Source organism: Chiloscyllium plagiosum, unplaced genomic scaffold (genome assembly GCF_037043375.1).
Source record: "Chiloscyllium plagiosum isolate Xiang-an unplaced genomic scaffold, Cpla_swu_hap1 HiC_scaffold_44, whole genome shotgun sequence".
Classification (NCBI taxonomy): Eukaryota; Metazoa; Chordata; class Chondrichthyes; order Orectolobiformes; family Hemiscylliidae; genus Chiloscyllium; species Chiloscyllium plagiosum.
Window position 1 is genome coordinate 4633714 of NW_028270182.1, and position 18882 is coordinate 4652595.

The window sequence follows — 18882 nt, forward strand, 5'->3', positions numbered from 1 at the left end:
TAAAGGGTGTGTGTCCGGGTGGGATGCTCTGCAGAGGGTTGGTGTGATCTTGATGGGTTGAACGACCTCTATCTGCACTGTCGGGATTCTAAATGGGCACCCAAATCCCTGGCCGATTGCCTGGCATCAGCAGACAGGAGGGCAGCTGAGTGAGCACAGACTGCTGTGAGAGAGTGTGCTGGCTGTTCCAGGACTCAGACAGGTGCTGGATGGCGTCAGGAAGGAGGGGATACCAATCACTGGCAGAAACCAGCCCAAAATCCACCCAGTCAGCCTTCAAGAAAACATCAATTAATTTAATTCAACACAAGGAACACTTGGTTTCCAAATACAAATACAAAATAAATAGGAATCTGTTAAAAAAAACACAGAATCTGTCTTTGGTGCAGTGGAAGGGCATGCTGCAGGGTACTTGCTGTCCACAGGAAACACAACCACCCATCTCCTTTCAAACCCACGCTCACTGAGCGGATCGATACCTACTGGAGAGAGCAAATCACAGCAGTTACAACGGGGGAGTGGGGAAGGCATGGTCAGGGAGGGGAGGGTGGAGCAAGGCAAGGCAGAGGACAAGGTGCAGACCCAGGGGCAGGTGGGATAGGGCGCAGTCAGGAAGCTGGGGGAAAAGGGGATTCCCCAGAGCCCCTGGGGCACAAGGTGTATTCCAGAGGGTTACATGACATACCGCTGACTGTCCTGGGAGACAGTGTATTTTCAGGGTATTCTCTGAGTATCAATGTGAAGGGAAGGGGAGATCGCCCAGGGCAGCAGCTAATGGTGGTTTACTCACTGCATCAGAAGGTCCTGACTCAACCAGAAACCCAGCACATTCTATGACAGTCTCAGAAGTAAGCTGCCTTTGGCATTTTCACTGGTTCATCCTGGAAAAAAAAGAGGGATAATGCACACTGAAGAAAAAGAGCAGGGAGCGAGTGAAGGTGAGTGAAGGGTGGAGGGGAGTGATAGTTACCATGTCCACGTTCATTGAGCAGGGGCTGCTGTTCCTGGTCAGCTCTCCATTCTCTCCAGCCGGTAAGGGCTCTCCTTTGTTGGTCTGGCCTTGCCGTAACCGTCCTTCACTCAGGGTCAGGGCCATGAGCTCCTTCCTCAGGAGCTGCAAAGCAAATTCCTGCATTTTCAAACAAACAGAGGATTCTCACTGTCAGTCAGGGCTTGCTCCATACACTGGGGTACAGTCCCACACACACACACACAGACTCTCACTGGGGGTACAGTCCCACACACACACACACACTGACTCTCACTGGGGTACAGTCCCACACACACACACACTGACTCTCACTGGGGTACAGTCCCACACACACACACACTGACTCTCACTGGGGTACAGTCCCACACACACACACACAGACTCTCACTGGGGTACAGTCCCATACACACACACACACTCACTGGGGTACAGTCCCATACACACACACACACTGACTCTCACTGGGGTACAGTCCCATACACACACACAGACTCTCACTGGGGAACAGTCCCATACACACACACACACAGACTCTCACTGGGGTACAGTCCCATACACACACACACACACAGACTCTCACTGGGGTACAGTCCCACACACACACACACAGACTCTCACTGGGGTACAGTCCCATACACACACACAGACTCTCACTGGGGTACAGTCCCATACACACACACAGACTCTCACTGGGGTACAGTCCCATACACACACACACACAGACTCTCTCTGGGGTACAGTCCCACACACACACAGACTCTCACTGGGGTACAGTCCCATACACACACACAGACTCTCTCTGGGGTACAGTCCCATGCACACACACACACACACACACAGACTCTCACTGGGGTACAGTCCCATACACACACACACACAGACTCTCTCTGGGGTGCAGTCCCACACCGTCTCCCACTGGTTGGTGAATTATGAAGTGCCTAAGTGAGTGGGCACTGCATGCCAAGCACTTTGGAAGATCAAGGTTGAATTGACATGGTTCCTGGGCATCTGGCTGGCAGCATTTGGCAGACAGCAATCAGGCCGTGCCTATGACCAATAGCAGACTGTAATTGCAGGTTCCCTTCCAGCAATAACCAGAGACAGAGACAGTCTCTCCATCCAAGGGAAGAGGGAGGAGTGCTGGCTGCTCCTCCATATGTTCCCTCAGGCATCACTCACCTCATCCTGCTCCTCCTGAGCACGTTTCGCAGCACCGTGCACCTTCCGGAGATCAGCTTTCTGCAGGAACAACGTGGGAGGAGTGGGCAAAGGTGAAGAAATCGTCATTGGTCAACAGTTCTCCCCTCACACAGGAGGCTGGCTCCCTCCACCTTCCCATCGGCCCAGCCCCTGTCAGACTGGTGACTGCTGACACCCTCAGGCTGTAACAGCAGCTTCCCAGTGAGCGTGATCTCACCCCGTTACCCCCCTCCCTCCCCAGGGGCACGGTCTCACCCCGTTACCCCAGCTCAGAGTTACCCCCCCCTCAACCCCACGGTTTCCCAGCTCGGAGTTACCCCCCCTCAACCCCACGGTTTCCCAGCTCGGAGTTACCCCCCTCAACCCCACGGTTTCCCAGCTCGGAGTTACCCCCCCTCCCTCCCACGGTTTCCCAGCTTGGAGTTACCCCCCCTCCCTCCCACGGTTTCCCAGCTCGGAGTTACTCCCCCTCCCTCCCACGGTTTCCCAGCTCGGAGTTACTCCCCCTCCCTCCCACGGTTTCCCAGCTCGGAGTTATCCCCCCTCAACCCCACGGTTTCCCAGCTCGGAGTTATCCCCCCTCAACCCCACGGTTTCCCAGCTCGGAGTTACCCCCCCTCCCTCCCACGGTTTCCCAGCTCGGAGTTACCTCCCCTCCCTCCCACGGTTTCCCAGCTCGGAGTTACCTCCCCTCCCTCCCACGGTTTCCCAGCTCGGAGTTACTCCCCCTCCCTCCCACGGTTTCCCAGCTCGGAGTTACCTCCCCTCCCTCCCACGGTTTCCCAGCTCGGAGTTACTCCCCTCCCTCCCACGGTTTCCCAGCTCGGAGTTACTCCCCCTCCCTCCCACGGTTTCCCAGCTCGGAGTTACTCCCCCTCCCTCCCACGGTTTCCCAGCTCGGAGTTATCCCCCCTCAACCCCACGGTTTCCCAGCTCTGAGTTACCCCCCCTCGCTCCCACGGTTTCCCAGCTCGGAGTTACTCCCCCTCCCTCCCATGGTTTCCCAGCTCGGAGTTACTCCCCCTCCCTCCCACGGTTTCCCAGCTCGGAGTTCCTCCCCTCCCTCCCACGATTTCCCAGCTCAGAGTTACTCCCCCTCAACCCCACAATTCCCCAGTTTCCGAAATTACTCACCCTCAATTCCATCGCTTGGAGCTCTTTCAAAATCTCATCGCTGCACCAGGGGGGGGTCCCGACTCCATTGCTTTGTCCCCGGAACCTGCCACGGGCAGCTTCCCTCCGGCTTTCAGATACTCGCACCTCCTCTGGGGAATACAGAGACATGAGACAGGTGGGGGTGGGGCGGGTGAAAAGTCAGGAGGGGGTAAGGGAAGGTTAAGATGCGAGGGGCTAAGTGGGAGGTGGGGTGGGTAAGTGGGTAAGAGGAAAGGAGAGTATGGGGGAAGGGGGGTGAGGGGAGGTGCAATATGCCGGGTATCCCCGTGCCACCCTCCTCCCTCCCCCGGCCCGGTATCCCCATTCCCTCCCCTCCTGCTATCTCTGTTCCCCCACCCCTCCTTGCCCCGGCCCGGTATCCCCCTTCCCCCGGCCTGGTATCCCCCTTCCCCCGGCCCGGTATCCCCCTTCCCCCGGCCCGGTATCCCCCTTCCCCCGGCCCGGTATCCCCCGGCCCGGTATACCCCTTCCCCCGGCCCGGTATCCCCCTTCCCCCGGCCCGGTATCCCCCTTCCCCCGGCCCGGTATCCCCCTTCCCCCGGCCCGGTATCCCCCGGCCCGGTATACCCCTTCCCCCGGCCCGGTATCCCCCGGCCCGGTATCCCCCTTCCCCCGGCCCGGTATCCCCCTTCCCCCGGCCCGGTATCCCCCTTCCCCCGGCCCGGTATCCCCCTTCCCCCGGCCCGGTGTCCCCCTTCCCCCGGCCCGGTATCCCCCTTCCCCCGGCCCGGTATCCCCCGGCCCGGTATCCCCCTTCCCCCGGCCCGGTATCCCCCTTCCCCCGGCCCGGTATCCCCCGGCCCGGTATCCCCCTTCCCCCGGCCCGGTATCCCCCTTCCCCCGGCCCGGTGTCCCCATGCCGGGGGGTACCTGTGTGGAGCCCGTTCTCCTGTCTGTTTGCCCGAGGGCCTGTCGGACTGTGGGCTCCTCGGTTTCTCGCTGGTCTCCCTCTGGCCCTGTCCACGTGGTCTCGTACCGAGGGAGATTCCTGCCGGTGGGGGGCCAGCAACTTCCTGTCACTCACATCCTTTACCGAAAACACCAAAACATCCCATCAGTGAGTGGAAACATCCTCCTTCCTCTCTCACCATCACAAAGATCGCGGCAAGGCGAAGGACCACACTACCTCACCGCGGAGAGGGATTCCCCCCACCCCCCCCCCCCACACACCGAGGGATCACCGCGGGGAGGGACTCCCCCCTCCCCCCACCCCCCACACACACAGACGGATCTCCACGGGGAGGGATCCCCCCCCCCACCCTCTCCCTTCCAGCAGCAGGATTCACTGTCGAGCTCACTGTGACCAGATGACCATCTGAACGTGATGGGGTCAGTCTGGTAAGGGAGCTGCTGCTGTGTGGTCTCTGTGAGGACGGACAATTGCTACAGGATCACTGTGGAGGGGGGTCATGGTTACGCAGTCACTGGGGAGAGACCCTTCCTCGCCAGCACAAACCAGCAGCAGCTCCTCCGAATACACGACTGGATCAGGATCGGGATCGGGATCGGGATCGGGGAGAATGGAATCTCTCACCTCCACTAGCCGGCCTGTGGTCAGCTTTCCAGCCTGGAATTGGACCGAGCTACTGTTCAGCTCGGGTCCATGTGCCGGTCTTGCTGATGGTCCCTGTCTCCGGTGAGTGCCCGCTGGGTGAGGTCGGGGTGTCACCTGGCACCGACCACTGCTGGAATTCCTGGCGGGATCTCTCTGTGCACCCAGACCAGCTGGTGCCCTGGGATCCTCACGGGAATCACCAACCAATGGGGAAGATAAGATCTGTCGGTTGTTGGTTGAGACTCTGACGGGATCCCCTCTGTCTGTTTCTGGAGAGGGATTCCCCAGGAAGGCGGGAGGTGATTGGCTGAGGTGTTTTGGGGAAACCAGATCCTTTCCTTTCCGTTTATCCAATACATAATCAATGATGGCATCTGCCTCTTTGGTACCCAGGCGGTACTGGAGATGGTTTCTATTGGCCAACGTGGAGTGTAATGGGATTTTCCTCTCTTTGACAGCCAATGGGATTTGGGCATGCTTTCCCTTCTCTTCAACAGCCAATGAGGGCTGGAGCTGCTTTTGCTTGCTGGCAATCGGCCAATGGGCATCCATCCTCTTCAGATCCACTGGCCATTGGACCTGTTTTGGCTTGCTGGCCTCTGGGCAATGGACAGGCTTGACCCTCTCATCAGCATCCAATAAGAAATGGACCTGTTTGACTTTGACTTTGGTGCGCGGTGGGTAATGGGCAGGACTTTCACCGATGGCCAATGGTTGAGGGGCAAGCTTCCGAGTGACAGCCAATGGTTGATGAGTTTGCTGGTCACCGGCAACCAGTGGATGACGGCTCTGCCTCTTCCTGTCTCGAGCAGCCAATGGCTGATGCCCATTCGCTGCCTGCCGTCTCCCCTCACGTTCCGGCCGCTCTGTGGGATCTCGGGGAGGGTTGAGGTGATTGGCTCCAGGTCCGGTAACCAAGTGGCCGAGACGATCCCGTGGGGGAGCCAATGTCCTGGTATCCCCCTGGCCTGGAGCTTGGTGTCGGAGGGGTTCCTGGCTCCTTCTACTCCGAGCCGGATGGCCGTCCGCGGATCTGGCCCGGGACCGGATCTCCCCGGGGATCCGATTGTGTTTCCGACTCCTCGAGTGGGACTCGGAATCGGAGGCGCCTCTCCGAGTGAGGTCGGGACCTGCACTTGGACGGGAGACGGGGAGAATCCTGGAGGAATCGGACCCCTCGTCCACTCGTTCCGAACGGCGTTCCCGCTTCCCACCGGCTCCTTCCCTGGCTCTTTCTGCCGCCTGGAGCCCGTCAGTCTTCTGGGGATGGGGCATTGGCCTGGCTCCAGGAACATCCTCATTGAGGGTCTGGAATGCCTCACCGACATGACCCAGGATGCGCTCGGGAAACGGCCCACTTCCCAGTCGCTCCTGATCCCGCTGAGAAACGTTGTGGCCCCTCTCCCCTGCTCCACGCTCCGAACCCCCATCGGGGCAGCCATCCCCCTTGTACCATCCAGCATCTGCCTCCAACTCACTCCACACGAGGGGCTGGCGTGACCGCGGTCGACCGTGCCGGGGAAATTCCCGCCGCACAGGACGATCCCAGTGATCCAGTGAATCTGGCAGATAGGAGAGAGGAGGAGAGTTATTCCTGAAACCCACCCTCGTCCTCCAAATGTTCGGAAATGATGAGGAGCAAAGTGACATTGAGGGCTCCCACCACCCCCCCGGCCCCTGTCCGGGGAACGTTAATTACCATCATCGCTGTTCCCCGTCGTGGACTCCTTCCGATCTTCATGGTCCTCGCTATGTCGGCCCCTCTCTCTCCTCTCCAACCTCCGTGACCTGCTGCTGCTGACCTGCAAACCAAGGAGCAGAGTTTAAAACCAGAGTGATCTCTTACCCTGAATCCAACCACCAGTGAGGATCAGGAGCAGGAATCTTCCCTAACCCAGGGCTCACTGGGACAGTGATCAGGATTCCTGCCTAACCCAGGGCTCATTGGGACAGTGATCAGGATTCCTCCCTAACCCAGGGCTCACTGGGACAGTGATCAGGATTCCTCCCTAACCCAGGGCTCACTGGGACAGTGATCAGGAATCCTCCCTAACACAGGGCTCACTGGGACAGTGATCAGGAATCCTCCCTAACCCAGGGCTCACTGGGACAGTGATCAGGAATCCCCTCTAACCCAGGGCTCACTGGGACAGTGATCAGGAATCCTCCCTAACCCAGGGCTCACTGGGACAGTGATCAGGAATCTTCCCTAACCCAGGGCACACTGGGACAGTGAACATGAATCCCCCCTAACCCAGGGCTCATTGGGACAGTGATCAGGGCAGCAATCCTTCCTAACCCAGGCCTCACTGGGACAGTGATCAGGAATCCCCTCTAACCCAGGCCTCACTGGGACAGCGATCAGGAATCCTCCCTAACCCAGGGCTCACTGGGACAGTGATCAGAAATTCTCCCTAACCCAGGGCACACTGGGACAGTGATCAGGAATCCCCCTTAACCCAGGGCTCACTGGAACAGTGATCAGGAATCCCCCCTAACCCAGGCCACACTGGGACAGTGATCAGGAATCCCTGGGACAGTGATCAGGAATCCTCCCTAACCCAGGGCTCACTGGGACAGTGATCAGGAATCCCCCTAACCCAGGGCTCACTGGGACAGTGATCAGGAATCCTCCCTAACCCAGGGCTCACTGGGATAGTGATCAGGAATCTCCCCTCACACAGGGCTCACTGGGACAGTGATCAGTAATCCCCCCTCACCCAGTGCTCACTGGGACAGTGATCAGGAATGCTCCCTAACCCAGGGCTCACTGGGACAGTGATCAGGAATCTCAGACTAACCCAGGGCTCACTGGGACAGGGATCAGGAATCCTCCCTAACCCAGGCCACACTGGGACAGTGATCAGGAATCCTCCCTAATCCAGGGTTCACTGGGACAGTGATCAGGAATCCTCCCTAACCCAGGGCTCACTGGGACAGTGATCTGAAATCCCCCCTAACCCAGGGCTCACTGGGACAGTGATCAGGAATCCTCCCTAACCCAGGGCTCACTGGGACAGTGATCAGGAATCTCAGACTAACCCAGGGCTCACTGGGACAGGGATCAGGAATCCTCCCTAACCCAGGCCACACTGGGACAGTGAGCAGGAATTCCCCCCGTAACCCAGAGCTCACTAGGACAGCGATGGGAAGGTATAATCTGGTCCTGTCCTCTAGCACCAGCACTGCCTATCACACAGACAAGACCAGCAGGGGCTCAGGGAGAACACATGGTCAATCCTTGCCAAAACATTATTAGCTGGGAGTGACCCTGCACGTGCCCAAAAAGATTGTGTGTTCAAGGTGCATTCCAGGGATCCAAGCACAAATCCAGACAGACTGTCCCAGTGTCAGACTGAGTAACACACCACGACCAGGGGATCATACTGTGCACACTTTCAGAATATGGGGTCAACACTGGGGGAGTACTTGCACTGTCGGAGGGTCAGTGCAGACTTAGTGCCGCACTGTCGGAGGGTCAGCACTGAGGGAGCGCCGCACTGTCGGAGGGTCAGCGCTGAGGGAGCACCGCACTGTTGGAGGGTCAGCGCTGAGGGAGCACCGCACTGTCGGAGGGTCAGTGCAGACTTAGTGCCGCACTGTCGGAGGGTCAGCACTGAGGGAGCGCCGCACTGTCGGAGGGTCAGCGCTGAGGGAGCGCCGCACTGTCGGAGGGTCAGTGCTGAGGGAGCGCCGCACTGTCGGAGGGTCAGCACTGAGGGAGCGCCGCACTGTCGGAGGGTCAGCGCTGAGGGAGCGCCGCACTGTCGGAGGGTCAGCGCTGAGGGAGCGCCGCACTGTCGGAGGGCCGCACTGTTGGAGGGTCAGCGCTGAGGGAGCGCCGCACTGTCGGAGCAGCTGTTTTTCAGATGTGAACACGACCCTGAGATGAGGTCCACTTTCCGAGGTGAGTGTTGAAGATCTGAAGGCACTATTGAGGAAGGGATGGTGAGTTCACACCCACGACCTGGGGCTAACCATTGACACTTTAGCTAATTGTCCTAAAAACAGGTGAGCGGGATCATTGGCCACACCACAATCTTTGGGATTCAGCCGTACACAAACATGCTGCTGATATTGCTGGTGAGCGCACTGCCTTGTGTTGACATGTCCTTCAGTTGGGGATGGTGCTACAGAATTCTAGAGTCTGACCTCGAGCACTCCGGCCCCAATGGTTGGTGATAATCTCACCTCTGTGTGCAGGAGCCTCTGATGTTGGCTGGCTTCCTTTTGCTGTTGTTCCTCCTGGATTGTCTGGGGATAATCACTCTGCATATTCTGACTGTCCAGGAAAAAGGCACGGGTTAAAATTCCCTCATGGCCCACAGACACGACACCGAGCTCTAACCAGATCGCTGTGCCCCTCACAGTGGAAGGGCTGTGTGCTTCTTGGTGACTACTGTAGAAACTTAGTATGGAGACACGGTGGCCCAGTGGTTAGCACTGCTGCCTCACAGCGCCAGAGACCCGGGTTCAATTCCTGACTCAGGCGACTGACTGTGCGGAGTTTGCACATTCTCCCCGTGTCTGCGTGGGTTTCCTCCGGGTGTTCCGGTTTCCTCCCACAGTCCAAAGATGTGCAGGTCAGGTGAATTGGCCATGCTAAATTGCCCGTAGTGTTAGGTAAGGGGTAAATGTAGGGGCATGGGTGGGTTTCGCTTCGGCGGGTCGGTGTGGACTTGTTGGGCCGAAGGGCCTGTTTCCATACTAAGTAATCTAATCTAAACTCACCAAGGCTCCTTCCAAACCCATCACCACTTCCATCTAGGAGGACATGGGCAGCAGATCCATGGGAACACCACCCCCTGAGAGCTCCGCTCTGAAACACTCACCATCCTGACCTAAAAACCAGGAGCAGGAGTAGGCCGTCCGGCCCTTTGAACCTGCTCCGCCATTTCCATAAGATCATGGTTGATCTCTTCATGGCCTCAGCTCCACTTAGCCGCCCTCTCACCATATCCCTTAACTCCTTTATTGTTCAAAAAAAAAATCTACCTTAGCTTTAAAAACATTTACTGAAGTAGGGTTCAACTACTTCACTGGGCAAGGAATTCCACAGGTTAACAGCTCTCTGGGTGATGATGTTCCTTCTCAATTCAGTCTGAAATCTGCTCCCTCTAATCTGGAGGCTATTGTACTAGTTTCACTGCTTCTCTACTTCCACCTTACCGATTCCCTTCATAATTTTATATGTTTCTGTAAGATTCCCCCTCATTTTTAGATTAGATTACTTACAGTGTGGAAACAGGCCCCTCGGCCCACCAGGTCCCTCCGAAGAGCAACCCACCCATACCCCTACACCTAACACTAAGGGCAATTTAGCATGACCAATTCACCTAACCTGCACATTTTTGGACTGTGGGAGTAAACCAGACAAAACCCACGCAGACACGGGGAGAATGTGCAAACTCCACACAGACAGTCACCTGAGGCGGGAATTGAACCCAGGTCTCTGGCGCTGTGAGGCAGCAGTGCTAACCAGTGTGCCACCGTGTATTCCAATGAATACAATCCCAGCCTACTCAACCTCTCCTCAAAAGCCAACCCCCTCAGCTCCCAGAATCAAGCTAGTGAACCCCCTCTGCACCTTCTCCAGCACCAGTACATCAATCATTTCTCAAGTAAGGAGACCAAATCTGCACACTGTACTCCAGGTGTGGCCTGACCAGCACCTTGTACAGCTGTAACATTACCTCTCTGCTTTTAAACTCAACCCCTTTAGCAATGAAGGACAACATTCCATTTGCCTTCCTAATTACTTGTTGTACCTGCAGACCAACCTTCTGCGATTCATGCACAAGGACACCCAGGTCCCTCTGCACAGCAGCATGCTGCAATGTTTTACCATTCAAGTAATAATCCTTTTACTGTTACTCTTCCCAAAAAGTATGACTTCACATTTACTAACATTGTATTCCATCTGCCAGACCTTTGCCAACTCACTCAATATATCTATGTTCCTGTACAAAGTTTCGCAGTCCCCTGCACACTTTGCTCTGCCACGCATCTTCGTGTCATCGGCAAATTTTGACACCATACGTGTGGTCCCCAATTCCAAATCATCTATATAACTTACAAATAATTGTGGTCCCAACACCGATCCCTGAGGCACACCACTAGTCACTGATTGCCATCCAGGATCGCACTCATTTATCCCCACTCTTTGCTTTCCATCAGTCAACCAATCCTCTATCACGCTAATATTCTATCCCTAACACCATGCATCCTTATCTTATGCAGCAGCTTTATGTGTGGCACCTTGTCAAAGGCCTTTTGGAAATCTAGGTACACCACCTCCACTGGGTCCCCGTTAGCCACCTTGCTTGAAATGTCTTCATAGAATTCCAAAAGTTTGTGAAGCATGACCTGCCCTCATGAACCCATATGGTGTCTGTACAATGGGACAATTTTTATTGAGATGCCTTGCTAGTTCTTCCTTGATAATAGACTCAAGCATCTTCCCCACTACAGATGTTATGCTCACTGGTCAATAATTCCCCATGTTTTGTCTACTTTCCTTTTTAAACAGTGGTGTCACATTTGCTATTTACCAATCTGTTGGAACTGCGTCAGAGTCCAGTGAATGTTGGAAAATTACCACCAGTCCATCTGCTATTTCTCCTGCCATTTCTTTTAGTACCCTGGGATGCATTCCATCAGGGCTAGGAGACTTATCTATCCTTAGATCCATTAACTTACCCAACACTAGCTCTTTCTTAATAATGATTATTTCCAGGCCCTCACCTACATTCATCTCTTTGTCACTTACTGGCACGTTATTAGTATCCTCCACCAATGCAAGCACCTGTTCAATACCTCAGCCATTTCATCATATTCCATAACTAACTGCACTTTCTCATCCTCTAATGGGCCAACATTAAGATGAGATGAGATTAGATTCTCTACAGTGTGGAAACAGGCCCTTCAGCCCAACAAGTCCACACCGACCCTCTGAAGAGCAACCCACCCAGATCCATTCCCCTACATTTACCCCTTCACCTTACACTATGGGACAATTTCCCATGTAATCTGCACATCTTTGGACTGTGGGAGGAAACCGGAGCACCTGGAGGAAACCCACGCAGGCACGGGGAGAATGTGCAAACTCCACACAGTCAGTTGCCTGAGGCAGGGATTGAACCTGGGTCCCCTGGCGCTGTGAGGCAGCGGTGCTAACCACTGAGCCACCGTGCCACCCCATTTACTTTCGCCAGTCTTCTTCATTTTTTTATATATAACTTTTGCGATCGGTCTTTATAATTCGGTGCTAGGTTTTTTTCTCATGTTGGATCTTACGTTTCTTTAAAGCTCTTTTTGTGGCTTTCTGTTGACCTTTAAAGTTTTCCCAACCTTCTAGTTTTCCGCTGATCTTGGCCACTGTATCTGCCTCCTCTCTCACTTTGATAGTCTCCCTTATTTCCTTCACCACCCGGGGCGGATTACCCCTTTTCTTACACTCCTTCCTTTTCACTGGAATATACTTTTGCTGAGCACTTTGAAAAATTGCTTGGAAAGTCCTCCACTGGTATTCCTCCATAAAATCTTTCTTTCCAGTCTACTTTAGCCAAGCCCTCCCTCATTCTAATGCAGTTCCCCTTGTTTAAGCACAGGACCTTGGTATTGGATTTTTATCCTCACACTCTCCATCTGTATTCTAAATTCAATCACTCCATCCAAGAGGATCCCTTACTGTGAGGTCATTAATTATTCCCACCTCATGACACAGGACCAGATCTAGGACAGCTTGCTCCCTCGTCGGTTCCATTACACACTGTTCAAGAAAACTATCACAGCCACACTCAATGAGCTCCTCCTCAAGGCTACCCTGACTGAGCTGGTTCGACCAATCAACATGCAGGTTTCACAAGGAGAATCCCAGAACCTGGCACCCAGGCAGCTGAAGGCACTGCCAGCAGTGAGGGAGCGGTGGGAATCGCGGGATGGTCAAGGGGCTGGAACTGAAGGGGGTTACAGAGATAGGGAGGGGAGTGTAGGGGGTTACAGAGATAGGGAGGGGTGTAGGGGCTGGAGGGGGTTACAGAGATAGGGAGGGGAGTGTAGGGGCTGGAGGGGGTTACAGAGATAGGGAGGGGGTGTAGGGGCTGGAGGGGGTTACAGAGATAGGGAGGGGGTGTAGGGGCTGGAGGGGGTTACAGAGATAGGGAGGGGGTGTAGGGGCTGGAGGGGGTTACAGAGATAGGGAGGGGGTGTAGGGGCTGGAGGGGGATACAGAGATAGGGAGGGGGTGTAGGGGCTGGAGGGGGATACAGAGATAGGGAGGGGGTGTAGGGGCTGGAGGGGGTTACAGAGATAGGGAGAGGTGTAGGGGCTGGAGGGGGTTACAGAGATAGGGAGGGGGTGTAGGGGCTGGAGGGGGTTACAGAGATAGGGAGGGGAGTGTAGGGGCTGCAGGGGGTTACAGAGATAGGGAGGGGGTGTAGGGGCTGGAGGGGGTTACAGAGATAGGGAGGGGGTGTAGGGGCTGGAGGGGGTTACAGAGATAGGGAGGGGGTGTAGGGGCTGGAGGGGGATACAGAGATAGGGAGGGGGTGTAGGGGCTGGAGGGGGATACAGAGATAGGGAGGGGAGTGTAGGGGCTGGAGAGGGTTACAGAGATAGGGAGGGGAGTGTAGGGGCTGGAGGGGGATACAGAGATAGGGAGGGGAGTGTAGGGGCTGGAGGGGGATACAGAGATAGGGAGGGGAGTGTAGGGGCTGGAGGGGGTTACAGAGATAGGGAGGGGAGTGTAGGGGCTGGAGGGGGATACAGAGATAGGGAGGGGAGTGTAGGGGCTGGAGGGGGTTACAGAGATAGGGAGGGGAGTGTAGGGGCTGGAGAGGGTTACAGAGATAGGGAGGGGAGTGTAGGGGCTGGAGAGGGTTACAGAGATAGGGAGGGGGTGTAGGGGCTGGAGGGGGTTACAGAGATAGGGAGGGGGTGTAGGGGCTGGAGGGGGTTACAGAGATAGGGAGGGGGTGTAGGGGCTGGAGGGGGTTACAGAGATAGGGAGGGGGTGTAGGGGCTGGAGGGGGTTACAGAGATAGGGAGGGGGTGTAGGGGGGATAGAGATAGGGAGGGGAGTGTAGGGGGGATAGAGATAGGGAGGGGAGTGTAGGGGGGATAGAGATAGGGAGGGGAGTGTAGGGGGGATAGAGATAGGGAGAGGAGTGTAGGGGCTGGAGGGGGTTACAGAGATAGGGAGGGGGTGTAGGGGCTGGAGGGGGTTACAGAGATAGGGAGGGGGTGTAGGGGCTGGAGGGGGTTACAGAGATAGGGAGGGGTGTAGGGGCTGGAGGGGGTTTCAGAGATAGGGAGGGGGTGTAGGGGCTGGAGGGGGTTACAGAGTTAGGGAGGGGGTGTAGGGGGGATACAGAGATAAGGAGGGAGGTGTAGGTGGGATAGAGATAGGGAGGGGAGTGTAGGGGCTGGAGGGGGTCACACAGATAGGGAGGGGTTGGAGGGGGTCACAGAGATAGGGAGGGGTGTAGGGGCTGGAGAGGGTTACAGAGATAGGGAGGGGGTGTAGCGGCTGGAGAGGGTTACAGAGATAGGGAGGGGTGTAGGGGCTGGAGGGGGTTACAGAGATAGGGAGGGGGTGTAGGGGCTGGAGGGGGTTACAGAGATAGGGAGGGGGTGTAGGGGCTGGAGGGGGTTACAGAGATAGGGAGGGGGTGTAGGGGCTGGAGGGGGTTACAGAGATAGGGAGGGGGTGTAGGGGCTGGAGGGGCTTACAGAGATAGGGAGGGGGTGTAGGGGCTTACAGAGATAGGGAGGGGGTGTAGGGGCTGGAGGAGATTACAGAGATAGGGAGGAGGTGTAGGGGCTGGAGGGGATTACAGAAATAGGGAGGGATGTAGGGGCTGGAGGGGGTTACAGAGATAGGAAGGGGGTGTATGGGGGAGGGGAGGTGTCAATCACTGGATTTTAAGGAATCAGAATCTTGAGGAAGATGGTTTGAGGGAGGACCCAATGGGCTGAATGGCCTCTTCCTTCCCACCGGAGAGGAGGAACGAGTGGGAGCACAGGAAGACCGAGTTCAAAAAGCCTCTGGATTCTGCAGGGTTTGTTCCTTTAGCCGACTGAGTCATAGCGAGGCCATGGCTACTCAATACGAGGAGGAAGCAGAGCCTGGTGTCTGCAGCCAGCAATGGCCCTGTCCCTTCCTCCCTGTGCTGTTCCCTCCTCTCTCCCTTGCCCAAGCCTCACGTGTATTTGTGCAGCTTCCATCGGAGTTGCCTGCTCCTCTCATCCTCCTGCTCCTGCAGTTTCCTTGCCAGCTCGAGATTGAGGCGAACCCCCTGGCTCTTCAGTTTGTTGGCGGAGAGATGCTGCTGAACTGTAATAGGATTCAGAGAGGGAATTAAATCACTGAGACAGACAGATAGACAGACACACACCCAGATTCACCCCCAGACCCAGACGCACGCTCACCCCCAGACCCAGACATAGCCAGCCACAAACACTGATCCAGGCACAGACACGTACACCCCACTACAGATGTAATCACACAGACACTCATACTTCGATACAGGCACAGCTCCAACCATTCCCCAACACAGACCCCAACTCCATATACATTCACAGTCCCGCACTCTCTCAGCCCCCAAAACAAGCATGAATACCAGCTCAAATAAGCACAAACACACACACCTCAATACAAGCATTAATCACACCCTCAAATATCCACATAGAGGCATCAGTACACACCCACATTCCATCACACACAAAACACGAGTGTTTGTGCACACACACACACACAATACAGGCCTAAATACGACAGTGGCATCAACAATGATGCATGCTGATACAGGCGTGTCACTCCTGTACATTGATACAGGCATAAACAGGTGGAAATGCAAACATGCACTGACCTCATCACAGGCATAACTGATACAGGCACAGATTGCCTGCATAGGCACGGGCATGAAGAAGAGATAAAAATGATCTGATACAGGCACTAATATACAGCAAGACAACACAGGCAGGCACAGAGACAGGTAGACATTCACACAGGCACATCTCAGTATGCACATGTGCACACAACCCCATACTCACTCTCTTGCTCCTGTAGCACATGGGCCACTGTTTGATCTTCCAGAACCTGGAATTTTTGGCACACTGCAAGTGGAAAAGACAGGAATGGAGTAATGCTGAAATTCAGGCTCAGCTTCTTGAAGTCAGCACAAAGGTACATCGAGCACAGGCCTGAGAAGGGTGACCTCTCTGATCACTGCTCATTCAAACAATCACTCCCCATACCCACAGTCCTGACAGGGAAGCACTGAGCAACACAACAGCTCAACTACAGTCAGCAACAGGTAAGAGAAATCTTCAGTTTCTCAACGCTGTTTTCAAATATCCCATGAGCTCGCTCCATATCTCTGTCACCTCCTCCAGCCCTTACATCCCCCTCCCTCCCTATCTCTGTCACCTCCTCCAGCCCCTACATCCCTCTCCCTCCCTATCTGTCACTTCCTCCAGCCCCTCCATTCCCCCTCCCTTCCTATCTCCGTCACCTCCTCCAGCCCCTACATCCCCCTCCCTCCCTATCTCTGTCACCTCCTCCAGCCCCTACACCCCTCCCTACCTCTGTAACCCCTCCAATTCCAGCTTCTTGACCATTCCCCGATTCCCATCGCTCCACCATTGCGGGCCGTGCTTTCAGCTGTCTGGGCCCCAGGCTCTGGAACTCTCTCTCTCTCTTTAGATACACTCCTTAAAAATCAACCTCTTGTCTTACTGTCTCTAAATGGGAAGCTTTACTATGTTGACAGCTACATAAATACATGTCATTGATAATGAGTAAAAACGTTTAAATGAAATAGTTGGTTTGTATTGAATTTCATCCACCGTTCCCAAGATTCCCTGCAAACCTTTGTAGTCAATTTAAAGTTTAATTCTTACCGTCTTGGACTCGATTCTGTCCCATCTCCCCATTCTCCATCAAGTCCTGATAGCCGCCAAAGGATTAACAGGAAGGTGAGGGCTCATTGCATGGTGACAGTCTGTCCAATCCAGCTACAAGATCAATACTGATCAGATAGCCTGGATCAACTTCACAGAACTCACTGCCCTCGTCTCAGTCAAATGACCCGAAATACCGAAGGGGTCACCAACACTAATAACAATTCAGTCAGTTCTGTTTCCTGTAGTTTATAGTAAGGTTAGGTTAATGCATAGTTAAGTGACCAAATGCTCAGTTATTGGCATTCAGTTGGAGTTACTAAAGTTAGTATTTTCTTGATTTAGTTACTACATTTCAATAAGTTACTGCAGCTGAGGTTTGGTTATTCACTGCAAGTTAGTTTCGCTGGCTATATTCCATCTTGTACTTTATTTCTGTAGATTACTGATTCACATGCCAGCATTAAGAGATCAATCATTCATGATTCGGTACCGGAGTTTGATCAGTTACGACAATTTAATAACTCAGAATTAATTTTAACAGCTTGATAACATCTACCAGCAGGTTAGTTACTGTCACTAAAAACTGGATTGGTTAATTCTAGTTTAATGAAGAATTCCAACAACAAAATAACTAAATGGTTCCAATCCTTCGATTTGTCAGTGATTTCATGATTGGATCAAAGTAACCAAAGGTTTAGTGACAAATTCCAGCAGTTTGATCGGTTCCACTAGTTGAGCGATTAGTTAGTGATGCCAAGCTGTAGTTTAACAATTAGTTTAGTTAGTTAGTTAGAGTTGAATTAGTGACAGTGGGAGGTAAATCAGTTCTGAGGAGGGAGGGGGGTGATTGGGAAACATTTCTCTGTGTCCACACAGACGCTGCTGTTTCTCCAGGTAACCTCCTGGTTTGCAGTTACTTTCAGGGTTGTTTTTGTAGCTGGTTATCCCCCGGGTTGGCTCAGCTCCCCAGGATCACTGAGGAAACCTCTTGCTGCAGGTGAAGGCCGGGTTCCTGCGGTTTATCCGACACCGAGGCTCGGCTCCGGCTCCTTCCCGTGTCCCTGGGCCGGGTTTCTCGCTGTCTCCGTACCCGCCCCTCGGTGTGAGGATCCTCTGCCTCGGCCCTGAGGCCTCTCACTCCGAGCCTGAGCGGAAGGCCTCACCTGCGGGAGGGGGGCGGGGCTAGTGTCAGGACTCCACCGGAACGGGGGCGGGGCAGGAATGAAGGGGCGGGGCAGGTATAAAGGGGCGGGGCTATTATAATCCGACGGGACAGGTATCAGGAGACGGCACTGTGGCGGGGGCGGGGCGGTTATGAGGGGGCGGGGCAGGTATGAAGGGGCGGGGCTAGTATCAGGAAACGAGCGGAACGAGGTTGGGGCAGTTATGAAGGGGCGGGGCTAGTATAATAGGGCGGGACGGGTGTCACGACGCAGCATTGGGGCGGGGCAGGTATGGAGGGGCGGGGCTAGTATAATAGGGCGGGACGGGTGTCACGACGCAGCATTGGGGCGGGGCAGGTATGGAGGGGCGGGGCTAGTATAATAGGGCGGGACGGGTATCACGCCAGAGCATTGCGGCGAGGCAGGTATGAAGGGGCGGGGCTAGTATCAGGAAACGAGAGGAACGAGGTTGGGGCAGTTATGAGGGGGCAGGGCTAGTATAATAGGGCGGGACGGGTGTCACGACGCAGCATTGGGGCGGGGCAGGTATGGAGGGGCGGGGCTAGTATAATAGGGCGGGACGGGTGTCACGACGCAGCATTGGGGCGGGGCAGGTATGGAGGGGCGGGGCTAGTATAATAGGGCGGGACGGGTGTCACGACACGGCATTGTGGCGAGGCAGGTATGAGGGGGCGGGGCAGGTATGAAGGGCGGGGCTAGTATAATAGGGCGGGACGGGTATCACGCCAGAGCATTGCGGCGAGGCAGGTATGAAGGGGCGGGGCTAGTATCAGGAAACGAGAGGAACGAGGTTGGGGCAGTTATGAGGGGGCAGGGCTAGTATAATAGGGCGGGACGGGTATCACGACACGGCATGGTGGCGGGGGCGG

At 55.1% G+C, this 18882-nt stretch overlaps 1 protein-coding gene across 2 annotated transcripts; it reads right to left on the reverse strand.

Annotated features, from left to right (window-relative positions):
- Positions 1-275: 275 nt before the first annotated feature.
- Positions 276-17999, reverse strand: LOC122544287 (uncharacterized). 2 transcript variants are annotated; one of them, XM_087982796.1, is made up of 12 exons: positions 16827-17999; positions 15978-16040; positions 15129-15258; positions 9114-9204; positions 6622-6724; positions 4902-6484; positions 4238-4394; positions 3326-3456; positions 2171-2230; positions 971-1129; positions 791-881; positions 276-479 (listed from the first exon to the last, which is right to left on the reverse strand). In XM_087982796.1, the coding sequence occupies exons 1-11, from the start codon at positions 16864-16866 to the stop codon at positions 843-845; spliced, it is 2556 nt and encodes an 851-aa protein (XP_087838922.1). In that variant the 5' UTR covers positions 16867-17999; the 3' UTR covers positions 276-479; positions 791-842. The 2 variants fall into 2 exon arrangements, with proteins under 2 accessions (XP_087838922.1, XP_087838921.1); XM_087982795.1 differs by having other exon boundaries at positions 276-482.
- Between the last annotated feature and the right edge of the window lie 883 nt (positions 18000-18882).

Excerpts from the sequence above, each read along its gene's own strand:
- LOC122544287 (XM_087982796.1), bottom strand. The coding sequence starts at position 16,866 with ATGGAGAATGGGGAGATGGGACAGAATCGAGTCCAAGACG. Across the intron at positions 16,041-16,826 it reads ACAGAATCGAGTCCAAGACG|TGTGCCAAAAATTCCAGGTT; the intron begins GTAAGAATTAAA and ends TTCCACTTGCAG. Across the intron at positions 6,725-9,113 it reads AGAGGCTCCTGCACACAGAG|GTCAGCAGCAGCAGGTCACG; the intron begins GTGAGATTATCA and ends CTTGGTTTGCAG.